General features: G+C 38.8%; 1 protein-coding gene across 2 annotated transcripts in view; it reads right to left on the bottom strand.

Moving 5' to 3' along the window:
- Positions 1 to 16,751, bottom strand: part of DECR1 (2,4-dienoyl-CoA reductase 1) — a 52,610-nt gene extending 35,859 nt beyond the window's left edge. For both annotated transcript variants that reach the window (XM_059994873.1, XM_059994874.1), the window contains exons 1-5: positions 16,680 to 16,751; positions 6,509 to 6,711; positions 4,665 to 4,722; positions 4,451 to 4,537; positions 3,335 to 3,482 (exon numbers count right to left, since the gene is read on the bottom strand). In XM_059994873.1, the coding sequence (XP_059850856.1) occupies positions 3,335 to 3,482; positions 4,451 to 4,537; positions 4,665 to 4,722; positions 6,509 to 6,711; positions 16,680 to 16,730 (547 nt within the window). In that variant the 5' untranslated portion in view covers positions 16,731 to 16,751. The remainder of the gene's footprint in view (positions 1 to 3,334; positions 3,483 to 4,450; positions 4,538 to 4,664; positions 4,723 to 6,508; positions 6,712 to 16,679) is intronic.
- Positions 16,752 to 18,482: the final 1,731 nt, after the last annotated feature.

Below are 18,482 nucleotides of genomic sequence, written 5' to 3'. Positions count from 1 at the left end.
GGGTAAAGGGGATCAACTGTATGGTGATAGATGGAAACAAAATTTTTAGTGGTAAACACACTGTAGTGTAAGTAGAAGTAGAAATACTGCACACTTGAAACATTTATATATGTTATAAACCAATGTTACTTCAATAAAAAATAAATCTAGAATTTTTAAAATAATAAAGAGAAATAACTCAATAAAAAATGGATTAAAAACATAGATAGTGAGGATTAAGTAGAAATCGGCAAGAGGGAACATTTGGAGGCAACAGAAATGTTCTATGTCTTGGTTTGGTAATGGTTACCTAAGTGTATAAATTTACAAAACAATCAAAATTCTGTATCAATTTATATATAGAAAATCTGTGGATTTTACTATACATAAATGTTTCTTCCCATTTAGCAAACTAAAAATAATACATACATTAGAGCTACATTATGCATTGATTTACTCTTTCTTTAATCTATCTGTATTTCAGCATACAATAATCCTGCATTTCATACTGATTCTATACTGATATATGAAAATACTTTGTAAATTACAAAGCACTATTGTGGTATAAAGTATTATTAATGCTACTTAAATAATAATGCTACTTTAAGTGGTTAAAATAACCTCTTAAGAGTTTCAAGAGGTATCTCTTGCTTCTAGTGATCTCTAGGGTTTGATGGAAAAATTCAATATTTATCCTATCCATGTCCTTCATGACTAGTCTCTTAAATAAAACTCTGTATTATTCTTTTAGTCTTTCCTCATTTCAAGTTCTCTCAATTCTTTAATAAATTTAGGTACTCTTTTCCACACTATTTACTAAAAATTTTAAATTTATATATGACATCTTAGTGATGAATGAACCTCAGCATGATAATTTCAAATCCTCCCCAGAAAGGATCAGCCATGTATTTACTGACCTTTGTGGCTATAAGAGCACATTGGGCTAAGGTCTTTAGGAGTTTCCTAAATCCTTTATTTGTTCAAAATTGTTAGTTTTGCATCAGTGCTGCCTAGAAACATACTTTAATAGTGTCCCTCTAATTTTAGCTTCTCTGCCCCTGCTAAGGCCACAGTTCTCCTGATCTTCAGTCATCTGCTAGTCCCTCTCTGAGTGCACCTCATCACCAATTCCTGTCCCCAGCAAGTGAGTATCTGGCTTCTAGTTGCTGGTGCCCTTATATTTTCTAGTCTGACTTCCCGGATACCTTACCTTGACCACCTTCCTAGATATCAGACCACCTAACATACTTCTGATCACAGATTATTACAGATTGCCTGCTCCCTGAACTGACTTCCGTATTTACCACTTTGACACACCTCAGAGGTCATTAGCACCTGAGTTCCTTGACTATCGCTCCAATACCAGAAAAGACCCTGTGCATTGTACTCTCCACAGCTCACTAATACAAGTCCTTAAAACCCTGTCAGGTTACAGCATCTATAACCGACAGGAATTTTGGAAGAATGAAAACTGGCTCCATCTTTTAAGAAGCCTTAGCTAATGTATTTTTAATGAAGCCCATAGAATTTTAACCAATGTGATGAATAAAAATAGATCAAAGTCTACGTTAAAATGAATGACAATAATGAGAAAAGAAGGGAGAGTCAGACAGAAATCAAGAGTAACACAGATGGGCAGGGGATGAAATAAAAGAGAAAAGGCAGAGAAACACCAAGTGATGAGAGAGACCGAAGAAAGAAACAGAAGCAAAAGTGAAGAGTTGACAGAGAGAGAGAAAGAGAGAGAGACAGACATACATAGAGAAACAAATAGAGAAATGAGTAAGAGGTATGGAGAGAGGAAATCAGACAGAGGCAGAGTGAGAAGAGATAGAAGGATCCTAGAACAGAGAAGAGAGAGAAGTCAGCCCACACTTCTCTGTCTCCCTTCCCAATCATCCACCCCTTTAAAAAAAATCAAAAAAAATATGTAAATTCCAAATTTCAATCATATCCACTTTGTTGTAATGGGAATGAGTGACCTGGGGTTTCAATTTCAATGAGTGCATGGAGAAAAGATGGAAGTTATTAGCACATGTGTAGAAAAAACGCTAGTGCCTCTCTAGCATCCTTCTGTCTGTTCCTACATCCTTTCTCAAGCTGATTTGAGAATTATCCACACTGTAAAGAAGAAGAAACTGAACCTAATGAGGCAAAGGCTTTGAACCAACAGAAGGAAACTGGTCGGCTCATGCCATTCCCCTCAAGCCCCAGAGGACATCCTTCAAGGAACACAAGGATTCTTCCTCCTTGTCCTGGTTCAGAATACTCTCCAACCTCTCTGAGAAAATGCCCCCATCCTTCAAGTCCCAACCACAACCTGCTCAGGGACAGTGTCTTAGTCACCTGTCATGTGGGCATGCAGCACAGGGCCTGGTACACAAAAGTCATCAGTAAGTTTCTGTTAAATGAATAAATGTACACTGGTTCTAGACATATATGTATATACCCACCTAAATACATTACAAATATATTCACTATTTATATTGTATGAACTTTTCTAAAGAAGTCTGTTCCTATAGTACTAAACAAAAATGTTTTAGTACATTCTAAATCTACTCTCCTTCCAGTTTTCTCATTGATGTCATCATCATCTAAACTATCCACTCCAGCTAAAAACTCTGTCACCTTATCAGTAAGGCCTATTGATCTTATCTTCTAAATATCTCCTAATTTATCCTCCATGCCATCTATCCTAACAAAAGGAAAATAAGACCCTCCTAAATGATCTCTCTAATCTTTTCTAGCCCTTACATTGTTCCCAGTAACCTTTCTAATCAAGTCACATTCTTTATGAGACACCTTCAAGAAAAAGCCATACAGAAATAATTCCCCATTTCCTCAAAATTAACATCAAATTCCCCATTTTGGTATTGGGAACTTTCCCAATTACATCCAACCCACCTCCCATAATCATCTCCCACTGATCTCCCTCCCCATCTGTAACCAGTCCCTAAACCCTTCTGCTTTTCCCACACCAAGCTTCTTCCCATGGACATTTACATTTCCTTTCCTTCCCCCTTCTCCATGTCTAGATCTTTGAAAATTCAGCTAAAATTGCATTCTGTTCCTCAATGATAATGAGGAACATGATAATCATCCCTAGGGAGAGTTATTTCTTTCTTTCTCTGGATTTCCAATGAACTTGAAACATAACATTTAATATAGCTTAGATCACAGCATATGGTAACTATTTAAGTGCATATGGTAACTATTTAAGTATCTTTCTTCCCCAATAGCTTATGAGTTGTACAAGAATAGACACTGTCATTGACGTTTTTACGTATCCCAGGGCTTAGCACAGAAACTGCACAAGTAGGAATCCAATAAACATGTAAAGAATAAATATACATACCTTTCTGTGCTTTGATTAGTTGCTTTCCAATTTCTAGTGTCACAAAGGCTGTGCCATTTAGAACTATGTCAGTTATGGTCTTCCAAGCATTAGGAGACAGTCTTTCAGTGGGAGAAATAAAATTCCCTGCTGCATTGTTTATCACAATCTAATAAATGATTAAGGCAAGTTACAGAAACTTAGATGAGGAAGAATATTTTCCCTAAAGGGCTTTTATTTTTGAAACTTATAAATCCAAATAATATAATAAAGCTAAAGTTCACAGTCTGCTATGAAAAAATACCATGAGATTTGGTTCAGTTTTACCTTTTTTGAGCCTGTGAAAATTCCCTATTATTATTTACCAAATTTTAGAGTTCTAATCCCCATCTCAAAATTAGGGTACAGTCTATTATTAAAAATATAAATATAGATTAAGCATATCTACCATGTGACTATACTTTATTTCAAGAAATCTTAATTAAAATGCCTTTAATTTCTGGTATCATTTTGGCTTAATTTAGCTAATGAAATTCTTGGTTGATGACCTGCTTCTTCAGTATCAATAAAGATTCCAATATTATTATTCCACCAATAATGTAATACATTATCGGTTTGTCTGAAAATATCTTTAACATAGAAAAGTGCTCTCTTTGAGACTACTGGAAGAAATGGTTTCTTTCCAATATGTGAACCAAACAAAAGCAAAATACCCATGCATATCTCAGGTCTTACAAATCTGGAGGTTTTGTTGTAGGTTTCCTTGTTTGTATTATTCTCCTCCACTGACAGAGATAATCAAGTTATTTAAAAAAAGCAAAGAGCATGAATCATTTAAATTAGATATTGTGCTCTTGGATAACAGCTCTTATTTCATAATCTTATTAAATAAAGTAAAATCGTTTTTTCTATATGATTGTAAATGTATTTTTTAAGTACTCCTGAAAGGAAATGGTGTAGCAGTCCACCTAATCTATTCCCTGGTTTAAACAGAGCTAGCTTTCTGCTAGCAATGGAAAATAGCTGCTTCTTAACACAGCATTTGCTCACATCAATATTTTATTTCCTTAATACATCTTGGTAGGTGATATCAACATCAAAGGCCTCATACTTTCGCCTCATCACCATTACACTTACATCAGGATGTCCTACGACTTTGATCAGCTCTGACACAGTGCTTTGCACCATACCAGGATCCCTCACATCACACTGAATTGCATGAACCTGCAAAATAACAAAGAGAAAAAAAGAACCCTATATTTTTTCAGACTTCCTAATCCATGAGTATGAGTAAATTACTTAAGCATGCTATAATTCCTAAATCTGATTTAAGTAACTGTTTTTAATGTACCTTATTTCCAGTTTGAGAAGAAATTTGTTCTGCAGTTGCTTTCAGAACATCAATTTTTCTAGAAAAAAACACATGGTACTTTGCATGAGTTCTGAAATAACTTCATGTTATATTTTTCTTTTTAATTTCATAAATTAAAAAAGAGAATCTACAGCTTAATGACATGAATTTTTGAGACAATAGAAAAGCTATATCTACAAGCAAGGTAGTTTGAATGCATTTATTTTCTAGAAGTTAAATTTAAGCAATTTCATATATGTGACACTAATTTATTAAATTACTTCTAAGCCAGTTATTTTATATCTACTCATAGATTTTAAATTATTTCCTTAATTATATTCATTTCTATGTATTTCCTTGCCCAAGCTTGCTTGAGAAGGAAAATACATTCCTGGAATGATGTAAGCTTACGTTAAACTATAAAAAAACTATGTTATGTATAAAATCGACATTAGTAGATTTTAGATCAAATTGATGGGTCTGGACAACTATATATAGTCAAAATCTTATGCTCTTGAGAGAAACACAAAAAAATACACAATGTAAATTATGTAGTGTTATAAAAAAATAATATTTTAACACTCTTAAACACATTACAACATGAAAAAAAATGTTCTGGCCAATTTGCATTAAAAACAACATCTGAGGGCTTCCCTGGTGGCGCAGTGGTTGAGAGTCCGCCTGCCGATGCCGGGGACACGGGTTCGTGCCCCGGTCCGGGAAGATCCCACATGCCGCAGAGCGGCTGGGCCCGTGAGCCATGGCCACTGAGCCTGCGTGTCCAGAGCCTGTGCTCTGCAACGGGAGAGGCCACAACAGTGAGAGGCCCGCGTACTGGAAAAAAAAAAAAAAAAACAACAACATCTGAAAGAAATTCCTTTTGCCCCCTGTAAATTACATAGTGACTTGTCATTCAGGTTACTACTTAGCCTACCTAAGAATTGTACACTATTCAAAATTGGAAGAAGGGGTAGATTTTTTTGACCAGTCTCTAAACCTCTATACTTACATCGTTATAAGGTACTGGGACATGCCTAAATAAGAAATTCTTTCCACATGGTCTCACCCTCCCTACATTCATCACAACAGCTGTTTTGAAATATCTGCCCATCTTATAGAAAATGGAAGCATTATATCCATTATCCTGGTACAAGGTTAACTATCCACTGAATCAGTAATTATAATCAATCTCACTGAAAACAAAGCAGCCTCAATATAGTACTTTTTAACTTCATATAGAGAAAAAATTCTATCACTGAATTTGTGAAATATATATATCATCAGTTCCATAATCAATCATTATTTCTATCACAAATTATTTTTTTAAATTATTCTATTTATTTTTGGCTGCTTTGGGTCTTCATTTCTGTGTGTGGACTTTCTCTAGTTGCAGCAAGCCAGGGCTACTTTTCGTTGCGGTGCACGGGCTTCTCATTGCTGTGGCTTCTCTTGTTGCAGAGCATGGGCTCTAGGTGCATGGGCTTCAGTAGTTGTGACACGCAGGCTTCCGTAGCTGTGGCTCGTGGGCTCTAGCACACAGGCTCAGTAGTGTGGCGCTCGGGCTTAGTTGCTCTGCGGCATGTAGGACCTTCCCAGACCAGGGCTCGAACCCGTGTCCCCTGCATTGGCAGGTGGATTCTTAACCACTGTGCCACAAGGGAAGCCCTATCATCACAAATTATAACTGACTTTTTCCAAGGAGATTTAGTTAAATAATCTAAAGGATATTTCATAGAAGATTACGACGCAAATCAAACAACTCTGGCAAATAGTGTTTTCAATATTGTGGCACGGAATTATTCACCAATAGACTCTTGCCAGGCAACTTGCTGAGACTGACTTACCGGCTGGCTATCACACACTGTGCACCTAGGCTGGACAGATGAGTTGTCATTCCTTTACCAAGGCCAGTACCTCCCCCAGTAATGAATGCTACTTTTCCTTGAAAACTATTTGGTGGTAGCATCACTTCTTGAAAGGGTGGAAAGAATTTAGACTGAAAACCTTCATTGTTTTGATATAATATTTTTGTTCCATACCTAAAAAACTAAAAGAAAAAAAATGAATTGAAATTTGCATACTTATATTCCCACAAAAGATATGAATTTTTTTAAACATACTCTTTAATATTAATCAAATTCTTAGATTAACACAAACTTACTGTAAACATATTGGTACTGTATTTAATCAATTTTTATCCTTTTTCTGTTGGAATGTTAAGTAACATAGTAGAGTGGTTAAAAGCATGGGTTTTGGAGCTAGACTACAGAGGGCAGAATTTTCTCCCTAGTCATGTAACCTTCAGCAAGTTATTTAACCTCTTTTTGCCTCAGTTTCTTCTATAATAATAGAAGATAATAACAGAACCTTCCTCATAGGACATTATAAGGATTTCATAAGCTAATATGAATAATAAACCTAGAAAATTGTGTAGCACACAGAAAGCACTCTATAAATGCTAGCATTATTAGTTTATGTATTTAGCTTAAATTTTACTTCAAAAAAACTTACATAAAGCATTTTTGTCTTTTAACAAGAATAATTTGGATAAAAATCACATTCCATCTTTGAATCACTGAAGAAAATTATAAAAAGTCCTTTATAAGATTTATTAAACCAAATGCCTCTTCCCATGTTGTCTTCTGGATAATAAATTTAGAACAGATAAAAATATTTGTTATATTTAAAATGGGGGGATAAAATCAAACCACTTTCAACTGAAAACTATTTATACTGCCCTATCTTATATTTTACAGCTTACTCTCATATTACTTGTCAAAATCACTGCTATTCTCTCACTTTTAATTATGAAAACAAACTTTTAAGTGTTAACCATAATAACAAACAATAAAGAGCTAATATTCATTAAGTGTTTACCATTTATCAGGATTAGAAACTAATCTTCACCACTCCATGAGATAGGCATTATTTTTACCCCATTGTTCAGGAGGGGCCCAGAAAAGTTAAGTACGTTGCCCAACTTGCAAAACCAAGATTATAACGACCTTGTATACTGCCTCCCTCTACTCACTGAGCTCCTACTGAGTTCAATGATCACACCAGTCGGGTATCTGATATTCCCCATCAGGTTATGGTTATAAGATTAAAACTCCAGAATCGATAATTTCCTGCTAGAGCATTCTTATAAGTTAAATGGGCTGCCATTAGTTGTTCTGAGATATCTACAATTTACCCTAAGGAAATAGAAATGTTGTCACTGATTTAGGATAAGGCTATTCATCAACTAGAAATTTAACAAGAAAATGCTTATAATATGATGTTAAGTAAAAAAAGAAATATACAGGATGTTCTTAACTATAAATAAAAATATATACTTAGAAAAAAGACTAGAAGAAAATAACAACAGTTAGTAGTAGATTCAATATTAACCATGTGCCAGGTCTATGAAGGACTTTCAACAACCCTATAAGGTAAATTCTATTGTTACTCCCATTTTATAGATGAGAAAACTGAAGCACAGAAAGGTCAAGTAACTAACTTTTAAAGACAAATAATAATAAGTAGTAAAGATTCAAATCGAAGATGTGTCTGACTTCAGAGTCCATTCATTACCTTTCACAGTTACTATGTATGTCTAGGTGATGGGATCATGGAAGATTATTTGTTCTTTTTGTTAGTTTGATTGGTTCTTAGTAATTTCAAAATCTATTCAATAAATATGATTTGATTTTTTAACCAGGGAAAAAAGTTAGTGAAAGATAAAATTTGAAAACATGTATAAAATAATTGTGAAAGATAAATTTGCAAATCTGGTAATCCTCCATGCCAGTCATTATATTTCATTTACCTTCGTGTTGACAAAGCATTTTTTGGTACCCTTTAGCCAAAGCATGATAATCCAAGCAACTTACAATAATCTTTCTCTGCATAAATGGCAGTTTTACTTAAGGCTGCCACCAACTCCAGAACTATTACATTAAGATGATGAATCAGGAAATTTGCACAAGTAGGCTGGTGAGTTTATCGTTACCTAGTAATAAAGAAAAAATGTGTCCTAATTTCCCAACACTAAGATGAATTTTTATTTATTTAGTATTGATTTGTATAGGGAATTTTATCTGGTACTTTATGAAAGATAAATTAAGCAAGATATTTGCATATAAACTTTCTTTTCTTATTATTTTAAAACATTTTCTCAACCTCATAGAAAAGGTTATAAAGGTAAAAATAATCACATTTGAAATAAAAATTCCTAATAAGTGTCTACAATGTAACAGGTTACAACATAGCATAACAAACCCTTGTAAAGGGTTTGTTCTGATTTGGGAATTTGCTTGTATGAAAAAGTATTAGAGATAAACATGATATTATGATTATTGTGTTAACTCATTTTATTTATCTTTAGCATGTTTTTACTGAGCATTTGCTATGCTCCAGACACTGTTCTAGGCAATGGCAATACAGCAGTGAGCAAAACAGGTACAATATTCTACCCTAAGAGAGATTATCTTTGGGGGGGAGGGAAGATAAATTAAGTGAAATATAGAGTATATTAAAAGCTAGTATGTTGCTGTGGGAAAGATACGGCATAGAATATGGGTAGAGTGTTGCTATTTTAAATAGAGTGGTCAGCAAAGGTCTCACCGAGGTGACATCTGAGCAAAGACCTAAAGGGAGTGAGGGGATGAGTTGCACGGTCCTTTCAGGCAGAGGGAAAACTAAAAGCAAAGGCCCTGAGAAGGAAGCATGCCTAGCACATTAGAAAGAATCAGAGGGCGAGTGTGGCTGAAGTAGAAGGAGGGAAGAGAAAGAGGGACAGGAGGTAAAGTCAATGAGGTAAAGGGGACTGGATCACACAGGCTGAGTCAACCACTTACAATTATACTCAAGTCAAGTGGGAAACTCTCCAAAGTTTTGAGCAGTGGATTGACATGAGCTGCCTTAAGTTTTTAGAGAATTGTTCTGGCTACTAAGTTGAGAATGGAATGTAGGAGGCAAGACTGGAAGCAGGGAGAGTAAGTATAATGTTTTTATGCCAGGCCAGGCAAGAGATGATGATTTAGACTGGATGCCATCATAGAAGGGGTAAGAAGTTAGCAAATAAAATTACTTGCAGATGGGAAGGTCCCAGAAAATGAGGATATAGTGAATTACTATTGTACCTAATATTGCCTAATCCAATTATTTCTTCTTGCCTCAAAGTCCAACCTCAGCAACACATTGACCTATTTCACTAAAAGCAGACAAAGAGGTCTCTCCCTTTGATCAAGGCCATTTGGCAGATAGAGCCTTTTCCACTTCTCTCACCTTCACCTCAATACCTCTGCTACTTTTTGCATTGCCTTTGTGTTTTGGAAAGAATAAGATTTATCTGTGAGCTAGAAGGAAACAGATATGAGTCAGACAAAAGGCATTAGTCTAAGTGAGAAATAATGAGGACAGCAGAAATCAAGACAACATTTACCACACATATTTAACATGTTGATTAGCCTGAACTCAGAAGCCAACCAACTGGAAATGGTGAGCAAGGGAAGAGATGAAGATGACAGAGTTTTCTAGTTTAAATAGCTACATGTGGAGTGATGCTGTTACTGAAATGACTGGGCTGACACGAAAAGATTCAAGGTGGAGAACTGAAGATAACCAGTTCTGTATTAGAAATGCTCCACCTGGGATGCCTGTGGACTATTCCGGTGGAGATATCTAATCTGCAGTTGGAAATAAAATTTTGAAGCACAGAGAATAAAATAAATCAGGGCTAAAGCTAAACAGCAACATCATTTCACAAACTGTGAAAGCCTACAGTTCTATCACTGTTTTAGATGCAATGCAATGTGGGAGTTTCCCCATGCTGGAAGGGATCAAAGTATAGCTGTCCCCTTACTCTTAACTTACTTATACTTACGCAGGCATTTCTAATCTTAAAGTAAGTTATCATCTTAGGAAGAGACTATAGGACAGCTAAGATTGATTATTTTCTACCTGGAATTTTCTTTAAGAAGTAAGGGTTGCCAAACACCAATGAAATGCCTTCTAATATGAGCTCTAGGAAACCCTGGCTAACTTTAGAATTCCCCTCCTTTTTTTGATGTGCTTTATAATGACCTGTGGGGAATAATCTGAGATCTAGATTTTTTTTAACATTACGAAGTTAGTGTTATAGTTTTGGAAGGGAGTTTGTTTTGAAATTTCTTCACATTAATATTTGAGCTCTGAGGCTACCATTCATCGATGTGATTCCCTCTAGTGACTCCTTCACATCCTCTTTCTCTTCACCTAATATATTCCATCCCTCTCCAAGTCCCATGTATTTTACCTCCCCAGTCAGTATCTTTACTCTCCGTCCACTGCCTGAGTTCAAAGGTCCCTATCTTCCATCATTCACAAATACTAAGGGCCTATGCTACATCATCCATTATGTGGTCTCTGTCCTCCAGTCTCCCTTTACTCCAACATATCTGCAATGCTGTGCTCCAGAGTACTGCAAACCTGCTCATGGTACTTCTACCCTTAAGATCCTTGTATAAGGATCTTATATGACTCCCTGTATAAAGTCCAGATTCCTTAGCTTCACCCAGCACAGCAAGTCATTACGACCTGGCTCTTGTCCATCTCTCCAGCCTCATCTCCCTCTGCTTTTCCACCTTGAAATTTATACTCAGAAAAACAAAATATGCAGGGTTCCCCAAACACAAATTGTTTCCACCTCTCTACCTTTATACAAATTGATCCCCACCAAAAAAAAAAAAACAAAAACAAATTGATCCCCACCATCACTCAACATTCATCGTTCAAGGCTGAGGCTTCCCTAACACTCCCAACAGAATTATCATTCTCACCGCCATCTCTGTAACTTAATCAAATTATCTGTATACCAGCTTGGAAGTCCTAGAGGCGCTTTAACATGTTCAAGATATATCACTTACCCCTCTCTTCCCTCTGGCTCCTTCTCATAAATGCTCTCTCTCAGAGAGTAACATTTCCCTTAGCTCAGGGGTCAAAAATAGAAATCTGGGCTTCATCTCACATCACATACCCAAACCACTAAGTTCGGTTCATTTTAGTCCTAAATAGCTCCAACAACCGCCCTTAGTTCTGACCCTTACCACTTATACTTGCACTCTAGTATCCCCATCTCAAGTCTCACCTGATGATAATACTTTCCTGCTCACAATTCTGATGGTGCCATTCACTTCCTCAGCATGGCCCAATCTTCCTTCCTCACCCGCTACCACCAATCACCAAGACCTCTCAATATATCTCTTAAATATCACCAGACTTCAAGTCTCTCATGTACTGCCATTCCTTAGTTGAAGCCACCATGGCCTCTCATCTGGAGAGAAGATTACCCAGGTTGCCTCCATTCTCACCCCTATTTCCAGGCCTTCAGAACAAAGCTCTCACTCCTTAATATGGCTCACAGGCTGCTCCCTAGCCTGTCTCTCACCACCTGCCTCCTTACTTGCTACCTATAATCTAGTCTGGGCCTTCACATAGGCCACTCTCCTGCCTAGAACTTTCTTACTCTTACTTCTCCCCCTGACTAACTTCTACTAATCCTTCAGGTCCCAGCTTATATGTAAAACCCAAAAATTATACTCCTTAAAGTGATTTTTTAAATTTATTTATTTTATTTATTTTATTTTTGGCTGCATTGGGTCTTCATTGCTGCACACAGGCTTTCTCTAGTTGCGGCAAGCGGGGTCTACTCTTTGGTGCAGTGCATGGGCTTCTCGTTGCGGTAGCTTCTCTTGATGCAGAGCACGGGCTCTAGGTGCGTGGGCTTCAGTAGTTGTGGCTCACGGGCTCTAGAGCACAGGCTCAGTAGTTGTGGCGCACGGGCTTAGCTGCTGGGCTTAGTTGCTCCGTGGCATGTGCAATTTTCCCAGACCAGGGCTCAAACCTGTGTTGCCTGCATTGGCAGGTGGATTCTTAACCACTGCGCCACCAGGGAAGCCCCTATACTCCTTAAAACTGTACACTTCTCCCACTGTGGATGGGAAATGTTTCTTCCCTAATCCTGATGTTTCACTTCCCTCCAGGAGGGGAGCTGAGTTAAACTCCAGGCTTCTTTTTGCCCCCTTAGTCACCCTGTCCCCCTGGAAATGGTTTATCTGACCAGCAAATTTTGAGAGAATAATTGGGCATGAGTAGTCCTTCTTAAACCTTCTCCCTCTTGGGAGCTAGCTGCCCTCAGAAAGCAAATGTTCCTCCTCAGATGATAAGTCTGCCTAATTCAGGAAATCCAGTTAGCACTGGCTCTAAAATCAAACTGTAACAAGTGGTACTTTGGCCTCCATCTTTACTCTGGTTTTTCAGATGGGAGAAGAGGGATGCTATTTATTTGTACCCCCTCTAAGATCAAGAACACTCATCATGGGCTTCCCTGGTGGCACAGTGGTTGAGAATCCGCCTGCCAATGCGGGGGACACGGGTTCGTGCCCCGGTCCGGGAAGATCCCACATGCCGCGGAGTGGCTGGGCCCGTGAGCCATGGCCGCTGAGCCTGCGCGTCCGGAGCCTGTGCTGCGCAACGGGAGAGACCACAACAGTGAGAGGCCCGCATACAGCAAAAAAAAAACACATACCATAATAAACTATAATGTTACTAGATTCTTAAGCTTCCTGAGAGCAGGAATCAGCTCTTTTTCTCATGCTCATATCCCTAGTACAGTGCCTAACATATAGTAAATGCTCAATTTGCCACATAAATAAGTGAAGCCCACCATGCCCTGGTCCCCCAGCAACCTGTCCCGTCTCATCTCCATGAACTTCTCTCTGACTCCAATACTTTGCAAAGTCCACAATGCCAAAACACTTGAATTTTTAAAAATAGGTCATGCTCCTTCACTTCTTGATACATGCTATTCCTTACATCTAGATTACCTTTGGGATCCTGTACACTGCAACTCCTTCAAAAGTGAGCTCTAGGAGCCCACCTCCTCCATGAAGCCTTCCCTGCCTCCTCTAGGCACACACTGCTTTGTTCATATATGCATTCTAATAAACATCTGCATTTTCAGTCTGTTGATGTCTGGTGATGACCCACTAGAATATCATTTTTCAGACATATTCTGAATGAGGATCTAGTAAGAAATATGCCCTATACAAAACACAGTACATGCATTAAGTCGTGTGACAGATATTCCATATTTACTCTGTGCTATGAACTACTCTAGACCTGGGCATACAGCCCAGGTGAACAAATCACATGAAAACCCTTGCCTCCAGGAAGCTTATATTCTGAAATTCTGAGATGGGTAAAGAAAGATTTCTTAGGCTTTCTGGATAGAAAAATGAAAGAGAGAAAAAAAGAAAAGGAAAGGAAAGGAAAGAAAGGGGGAGAGAGGGAGGGAGGGAGGAAAGAAAGAAAACTCAAAACACAAACAGGAGGAAAAAAAAAACAGCTGGCCTTACACTTCTTCTTGACAATAATCAGCATCAGAAAACAATGAAACAATGTTGATGAAGTTCAATGGGAAAAATAAATGTGATACATCCAAGCAAAATTATGCCTATCTACCCATCCTTTTACCAGCACAAACAAGATGCCTGGAATGATGTTAGCGAAATGTTAACCCCAGTTATTTCTGGGTGGCCAGTTTGGGAACATGTGTTACTTTGCTTGTTTTAATTTAACTATATTTATTACTTGAATTCATATTGGCCAGGTATCATTTTTATAAAAATAGTAGTTATTACTCTTGATTAAAAAAAGGAAAAAGAAAAAGCAATGTGCACCAGAGATACAAAGAATGAATTTATGAAAGGAAGAACAGTAAATTTAAAAAAAAAAGTTTCACAAAGTAAACTTAACCTTACTACATTAGGTTTTCTACTCTATTCCACTTTATTTTCTACTCCATTCCACTTTATTTTTCTTAAACTCATTTTGTTCCACTAAATTATTTCAAGGTCCATTCATGAGTTATTATCCATAACTTGAAAAATACACATGAGGCTATTAGCTCAAGGACAGTAGAGATACTTTTCAAGTAAGGATCGCCAAAGAACGCCCAACACTTTGTAGGCACTTAATTAGCATTTCTTGATAAACTACTGAATGAGTGAATGTTTTCCTCATTAAAACTGAAAGCGGGACTTCCCTGGTGGCGCAGTGGTTAAGAATCGCCTGCCAAGGCAGGGGACACGGGTTTGAGCCCTGATCCGGGAAGATGCCACGTGCCATGGAGCAACTAAGCCCGTGTGCCACAACTACTGAGCCTGCACTCCAGAGTCCACGAGCCACAACTACTGAGCCCATGTGCCACAATTACCGAAGCCCGTGTGCCTAGAGCCTGTGCTCCGCAAAAAGAGAAGCCAGTGCAATGCGAAGCCCTCACACCGCAACAAAGACCCAACGCAGTCATAAATAAATAAATTTATTTATTTTAAAAAAAACTGAGAGCAAGTTTCATACTTTTTTTTTAACCTTTGCATCCCCAGGGCAGGCACAGAGCCAGTTCTCATTAAACGCTGCACTGAACTGAACCCTACTAGCTACCAGCACAATACAGCACTTCATAAATAGGATGTACGACAAATGAAACATTTCTCAGTTTCTTGGTAACTAAAATATTCAAGTCAGGGGCTTTAACTGAAAAAACTTGTATTTGCTCACAGAAACATTATGCTGCCTGGAACAATCTCCCACTTAACAGATGTGAAGACTTTTCCTTTCCCAGTAATTCACACCCAAGCCTGCATGTGCCAGGGAGGAGAGAAACACCACCTATAAGGGCCTCCCTTGCCTTCAAACCCCCATCCTCAAAACTTCCATTTTTCTTAAGCAAAGGAATTTCACAACTGTCAGATTACAGTTAATTTTTAAATGAGTTCATTTTCTCCCTCTCATGCTGTATTGTCTAATGGTGTCAGAAGAGCAGGGATACAGTCTCTGTGACCTTATTACTACAAGCCTAATGATTTGTGTTTTTAAAAAAAAATTCTCTGAAGACTTTTCTTCTTCACAGAGTCTTTGTAGGATTCAAATGAGAGAGTTAAGAAGGGATGTGAAAATGTAGCTTTCTTTTACAATAACCTAGAACCTAAATCTTTATAAGAGAAAACAGTATCAACAAAACCCTAGCCTTGAACAAATTTCACTTTTTAAAAGGTAGTTCTTTCTTACTTCAGAGACTCATTATACCATTTCCTTGTGTTCAACATTTGCAATTTGTCCATGTTTTTCAAAAAAGAAAACCATGGCTGCCCATTCTAACTGAAAAAAAAGTTTTTTCACAGTTGGCAGATTAATTTTTCTACCTGGCTAAGGAAATTGTGAACTCTGGTTTCGTTTAGTTTAGCTCACTAAGATTTTTTTTTTTAATTTAGTTGGGGGAAGGGGCTGTCTTGGATATGACTTTTTTATTTTCCTTTCTCTTTCTTCCCCCCTCCAGCTGTCTTCTCTTGCACACTTTATTCTGATTATTGGTCTAGTGGAGAGATGTTGACAAAACAAAACAAAATTATGAGGGTGAAAGTGGTGGAAGCCAGCCTGAGATGCAGCTCGCCCAGCATTATCTCTAGGAAGGGAAGTTTTTTATGTGAATATGTTTGTATTAATGTTTAACTGGATAACAATTGAAAGAATTCCTTCATTAAAAAATAAAAAACTACAGATAAGGCCAATGCTTCCGCTGGGCCCCACTCCCCACCCCGTCCCTCTCCCACTCAGAGCTCTAAAGGCCGGTGTGTACAGCGTCCTCTCTTTCTACTTACACACAACTTTGAAACTACTAGGAATGGGAACCAGTGAGAACCACGGCGTGCCCTCCCCAGCCCCATCCCCACCCCAAACACAAACATACACCAGGACTTCCTCCGACAGCAACCCAAGGCGACCTTCCCACTTCATCCCAGTCCCCGGGTTCCCGCTCCTCGCGAGATTCCCCAGAAACCCCAGTCCTCTGTCCTCTCTCCGCGAGATACCCTGTCCTCGCTCCTAGCGCCCCGGTAACGCGAGTCCACGCTCTGCGCTTCGCTCCGCTAGTCCCCCGGACAGGGCGTCTGCGGGGAGAGCGCAGGACCCTCGGCCCTTCCAGCACCGCCTTACCCGCCGAGGACCGCGGCCCCAAACAAAGAGGACACGGCTTAGCAGCGCCATGTAGAGCCTCCCAACTTCTGGCCGGAAATGCAGGGGGCGGGCCAGAAATCCTAGAGCTATGGGGGCTGGGCTGGGAGCGGGCGGGCCCTGGAGGCCGAGGGGCCTGGCGCGTTTCCACCCGGGTCTGAACCCCAGGGCGCTGCCTCGCTTTGCCTCTCTCACGCTTTTCCTTGCTGTCTTTCCCTTTGTTGTCCCGATTGTTTTTTATAGGGCTGGTAATGGCGGTTTATATGTCCTTGTGTTGGTGGACGAATTACTGTGCCAGAAAAGTTTTAAAGACTGCAGAAACAAAAGGCATGTATACACTGCCGGAGTGCTAATGCCTTTTCAGTAATTTATGTCTACTCCTGAAGTGCATGTTTAAGTCCAAGCTGAACCACACATCATCAGAATAATAATATATTTAAGACAGCCTCCATATCCCTAAGGGGAAGTGGCTGAAATCTAATAAAAGTTGCAGATTCCGGGCAGCTTTGATGTTTCCAAGGACACATCGACTTTTATCTTATCGCCGAGAGACAGCGGGGCTCTGACCCTCCTGCTTTTGCTTTTTCTCTCTAAGGGATTAATAATATTCACTTCAGAATTAAGGGCAGATCTCTTGTTTATCATTCTTCATCTTAATGTAATGTACCTGTTGACATCCTGCATAAGCACAGATCACATTTCTTCCTCACTTCTAAAATGTGAATATAATTCATACCTAACTCAAGATTATTGTTAAGATTAAAAGAGGTTGCTTGTGAAGCCCTAACTTCAGACTGGTGACTGGTATGTGACATTGAGAGTTTACTAAGTGCCTTGCATTTTCTAAGTGCTGAGAAATTTAAAAAGCAGACCAGGACTGGACTTTCGGAACCTGGCCTGGCATTCACAGGTAGACCATGCTAATCTGTTAGACATAAACCATCTCACAGAATACCAACCTCAGACAAGTTTACTCTGAGATCAGAAGGTGAGACAAAGCAAGTCCACTTCACAATTTTGTGTAAGCACAGACAAAAACAAGTTTCCGGTTGTCACCCACAAGTACCTGACAACCCAGCTCTTGGCCCAGGTGAGTGGCTATTTCTTTACCAGTTACAACTTTAACTTCATTTTAGTCTCCCCTCACTATAGGTAAGATTTATTGAGATCCTCCTTCATAGAATGGCCTGTGCTTTCTGACAGTATCCAATCCCACTTCCTTAGACCATCTCCCAAACCATCCAAGTCCAAATACTATAATAGGTCCTTTCTGACACACTTTTTCAGAGACACCCCATGATATCCCATGGTGTGTGTCCTACCTTGATGCAAAAAAATAAATAAACCCAACTGGTTCAACTGTAGATGTGTCCCTGGTGGTCTTTGGCTGGAGGGCATTGACAGTGCGCTTACAGTATTAACTCATTGTCTCACTTTGGGTTCCTCCAAAGCAGATCCTGAGAAGAAGATCCACTACAAGTGACTCACTGGGGAACTTTGGAATACCAGTAAGAAAGGGAGGCAGACAATACAGGGTGAGTTATCCAGTTAACTAACAATGTGGGCAGTTAGACCAATGCCACAGGGAAACTCTGGGAGAAGATGGAGAGCACATGCTGCTATGAAGTGAATATCTGTGTTCCCCCAAAATTCATATGTTGAAATCATGACCCCCAAAGCGATGGTATTACAATGAGAAGTCAGCAGTTGCAAACCAGAAGGGGACTCTCTGTTGGCACACTGATCTGGGACTTCCAGCCTCCAGAGCTGCGAGCAATACATTTC

Source organism: Delphinus delphis, chromosome 17 (assembly GCF_949987515.2).
Source record: "Delphinus delphis chromosome 17, mDelDel1.2, whole genome shotgun sequence".
NCBI classification, from domain to species: domain Eukaryota; kingdom Metazoa; phylum Chordata; class Mammalia; order Artiodactyla; family Delphinidae; genus Delphinus; species Delphinus delphis.
The sequence above is the reverse complement of the archived record's forward strand: the minus strand, read 5'-3'. Positions and strand labels throughout refer to the sequence as shown.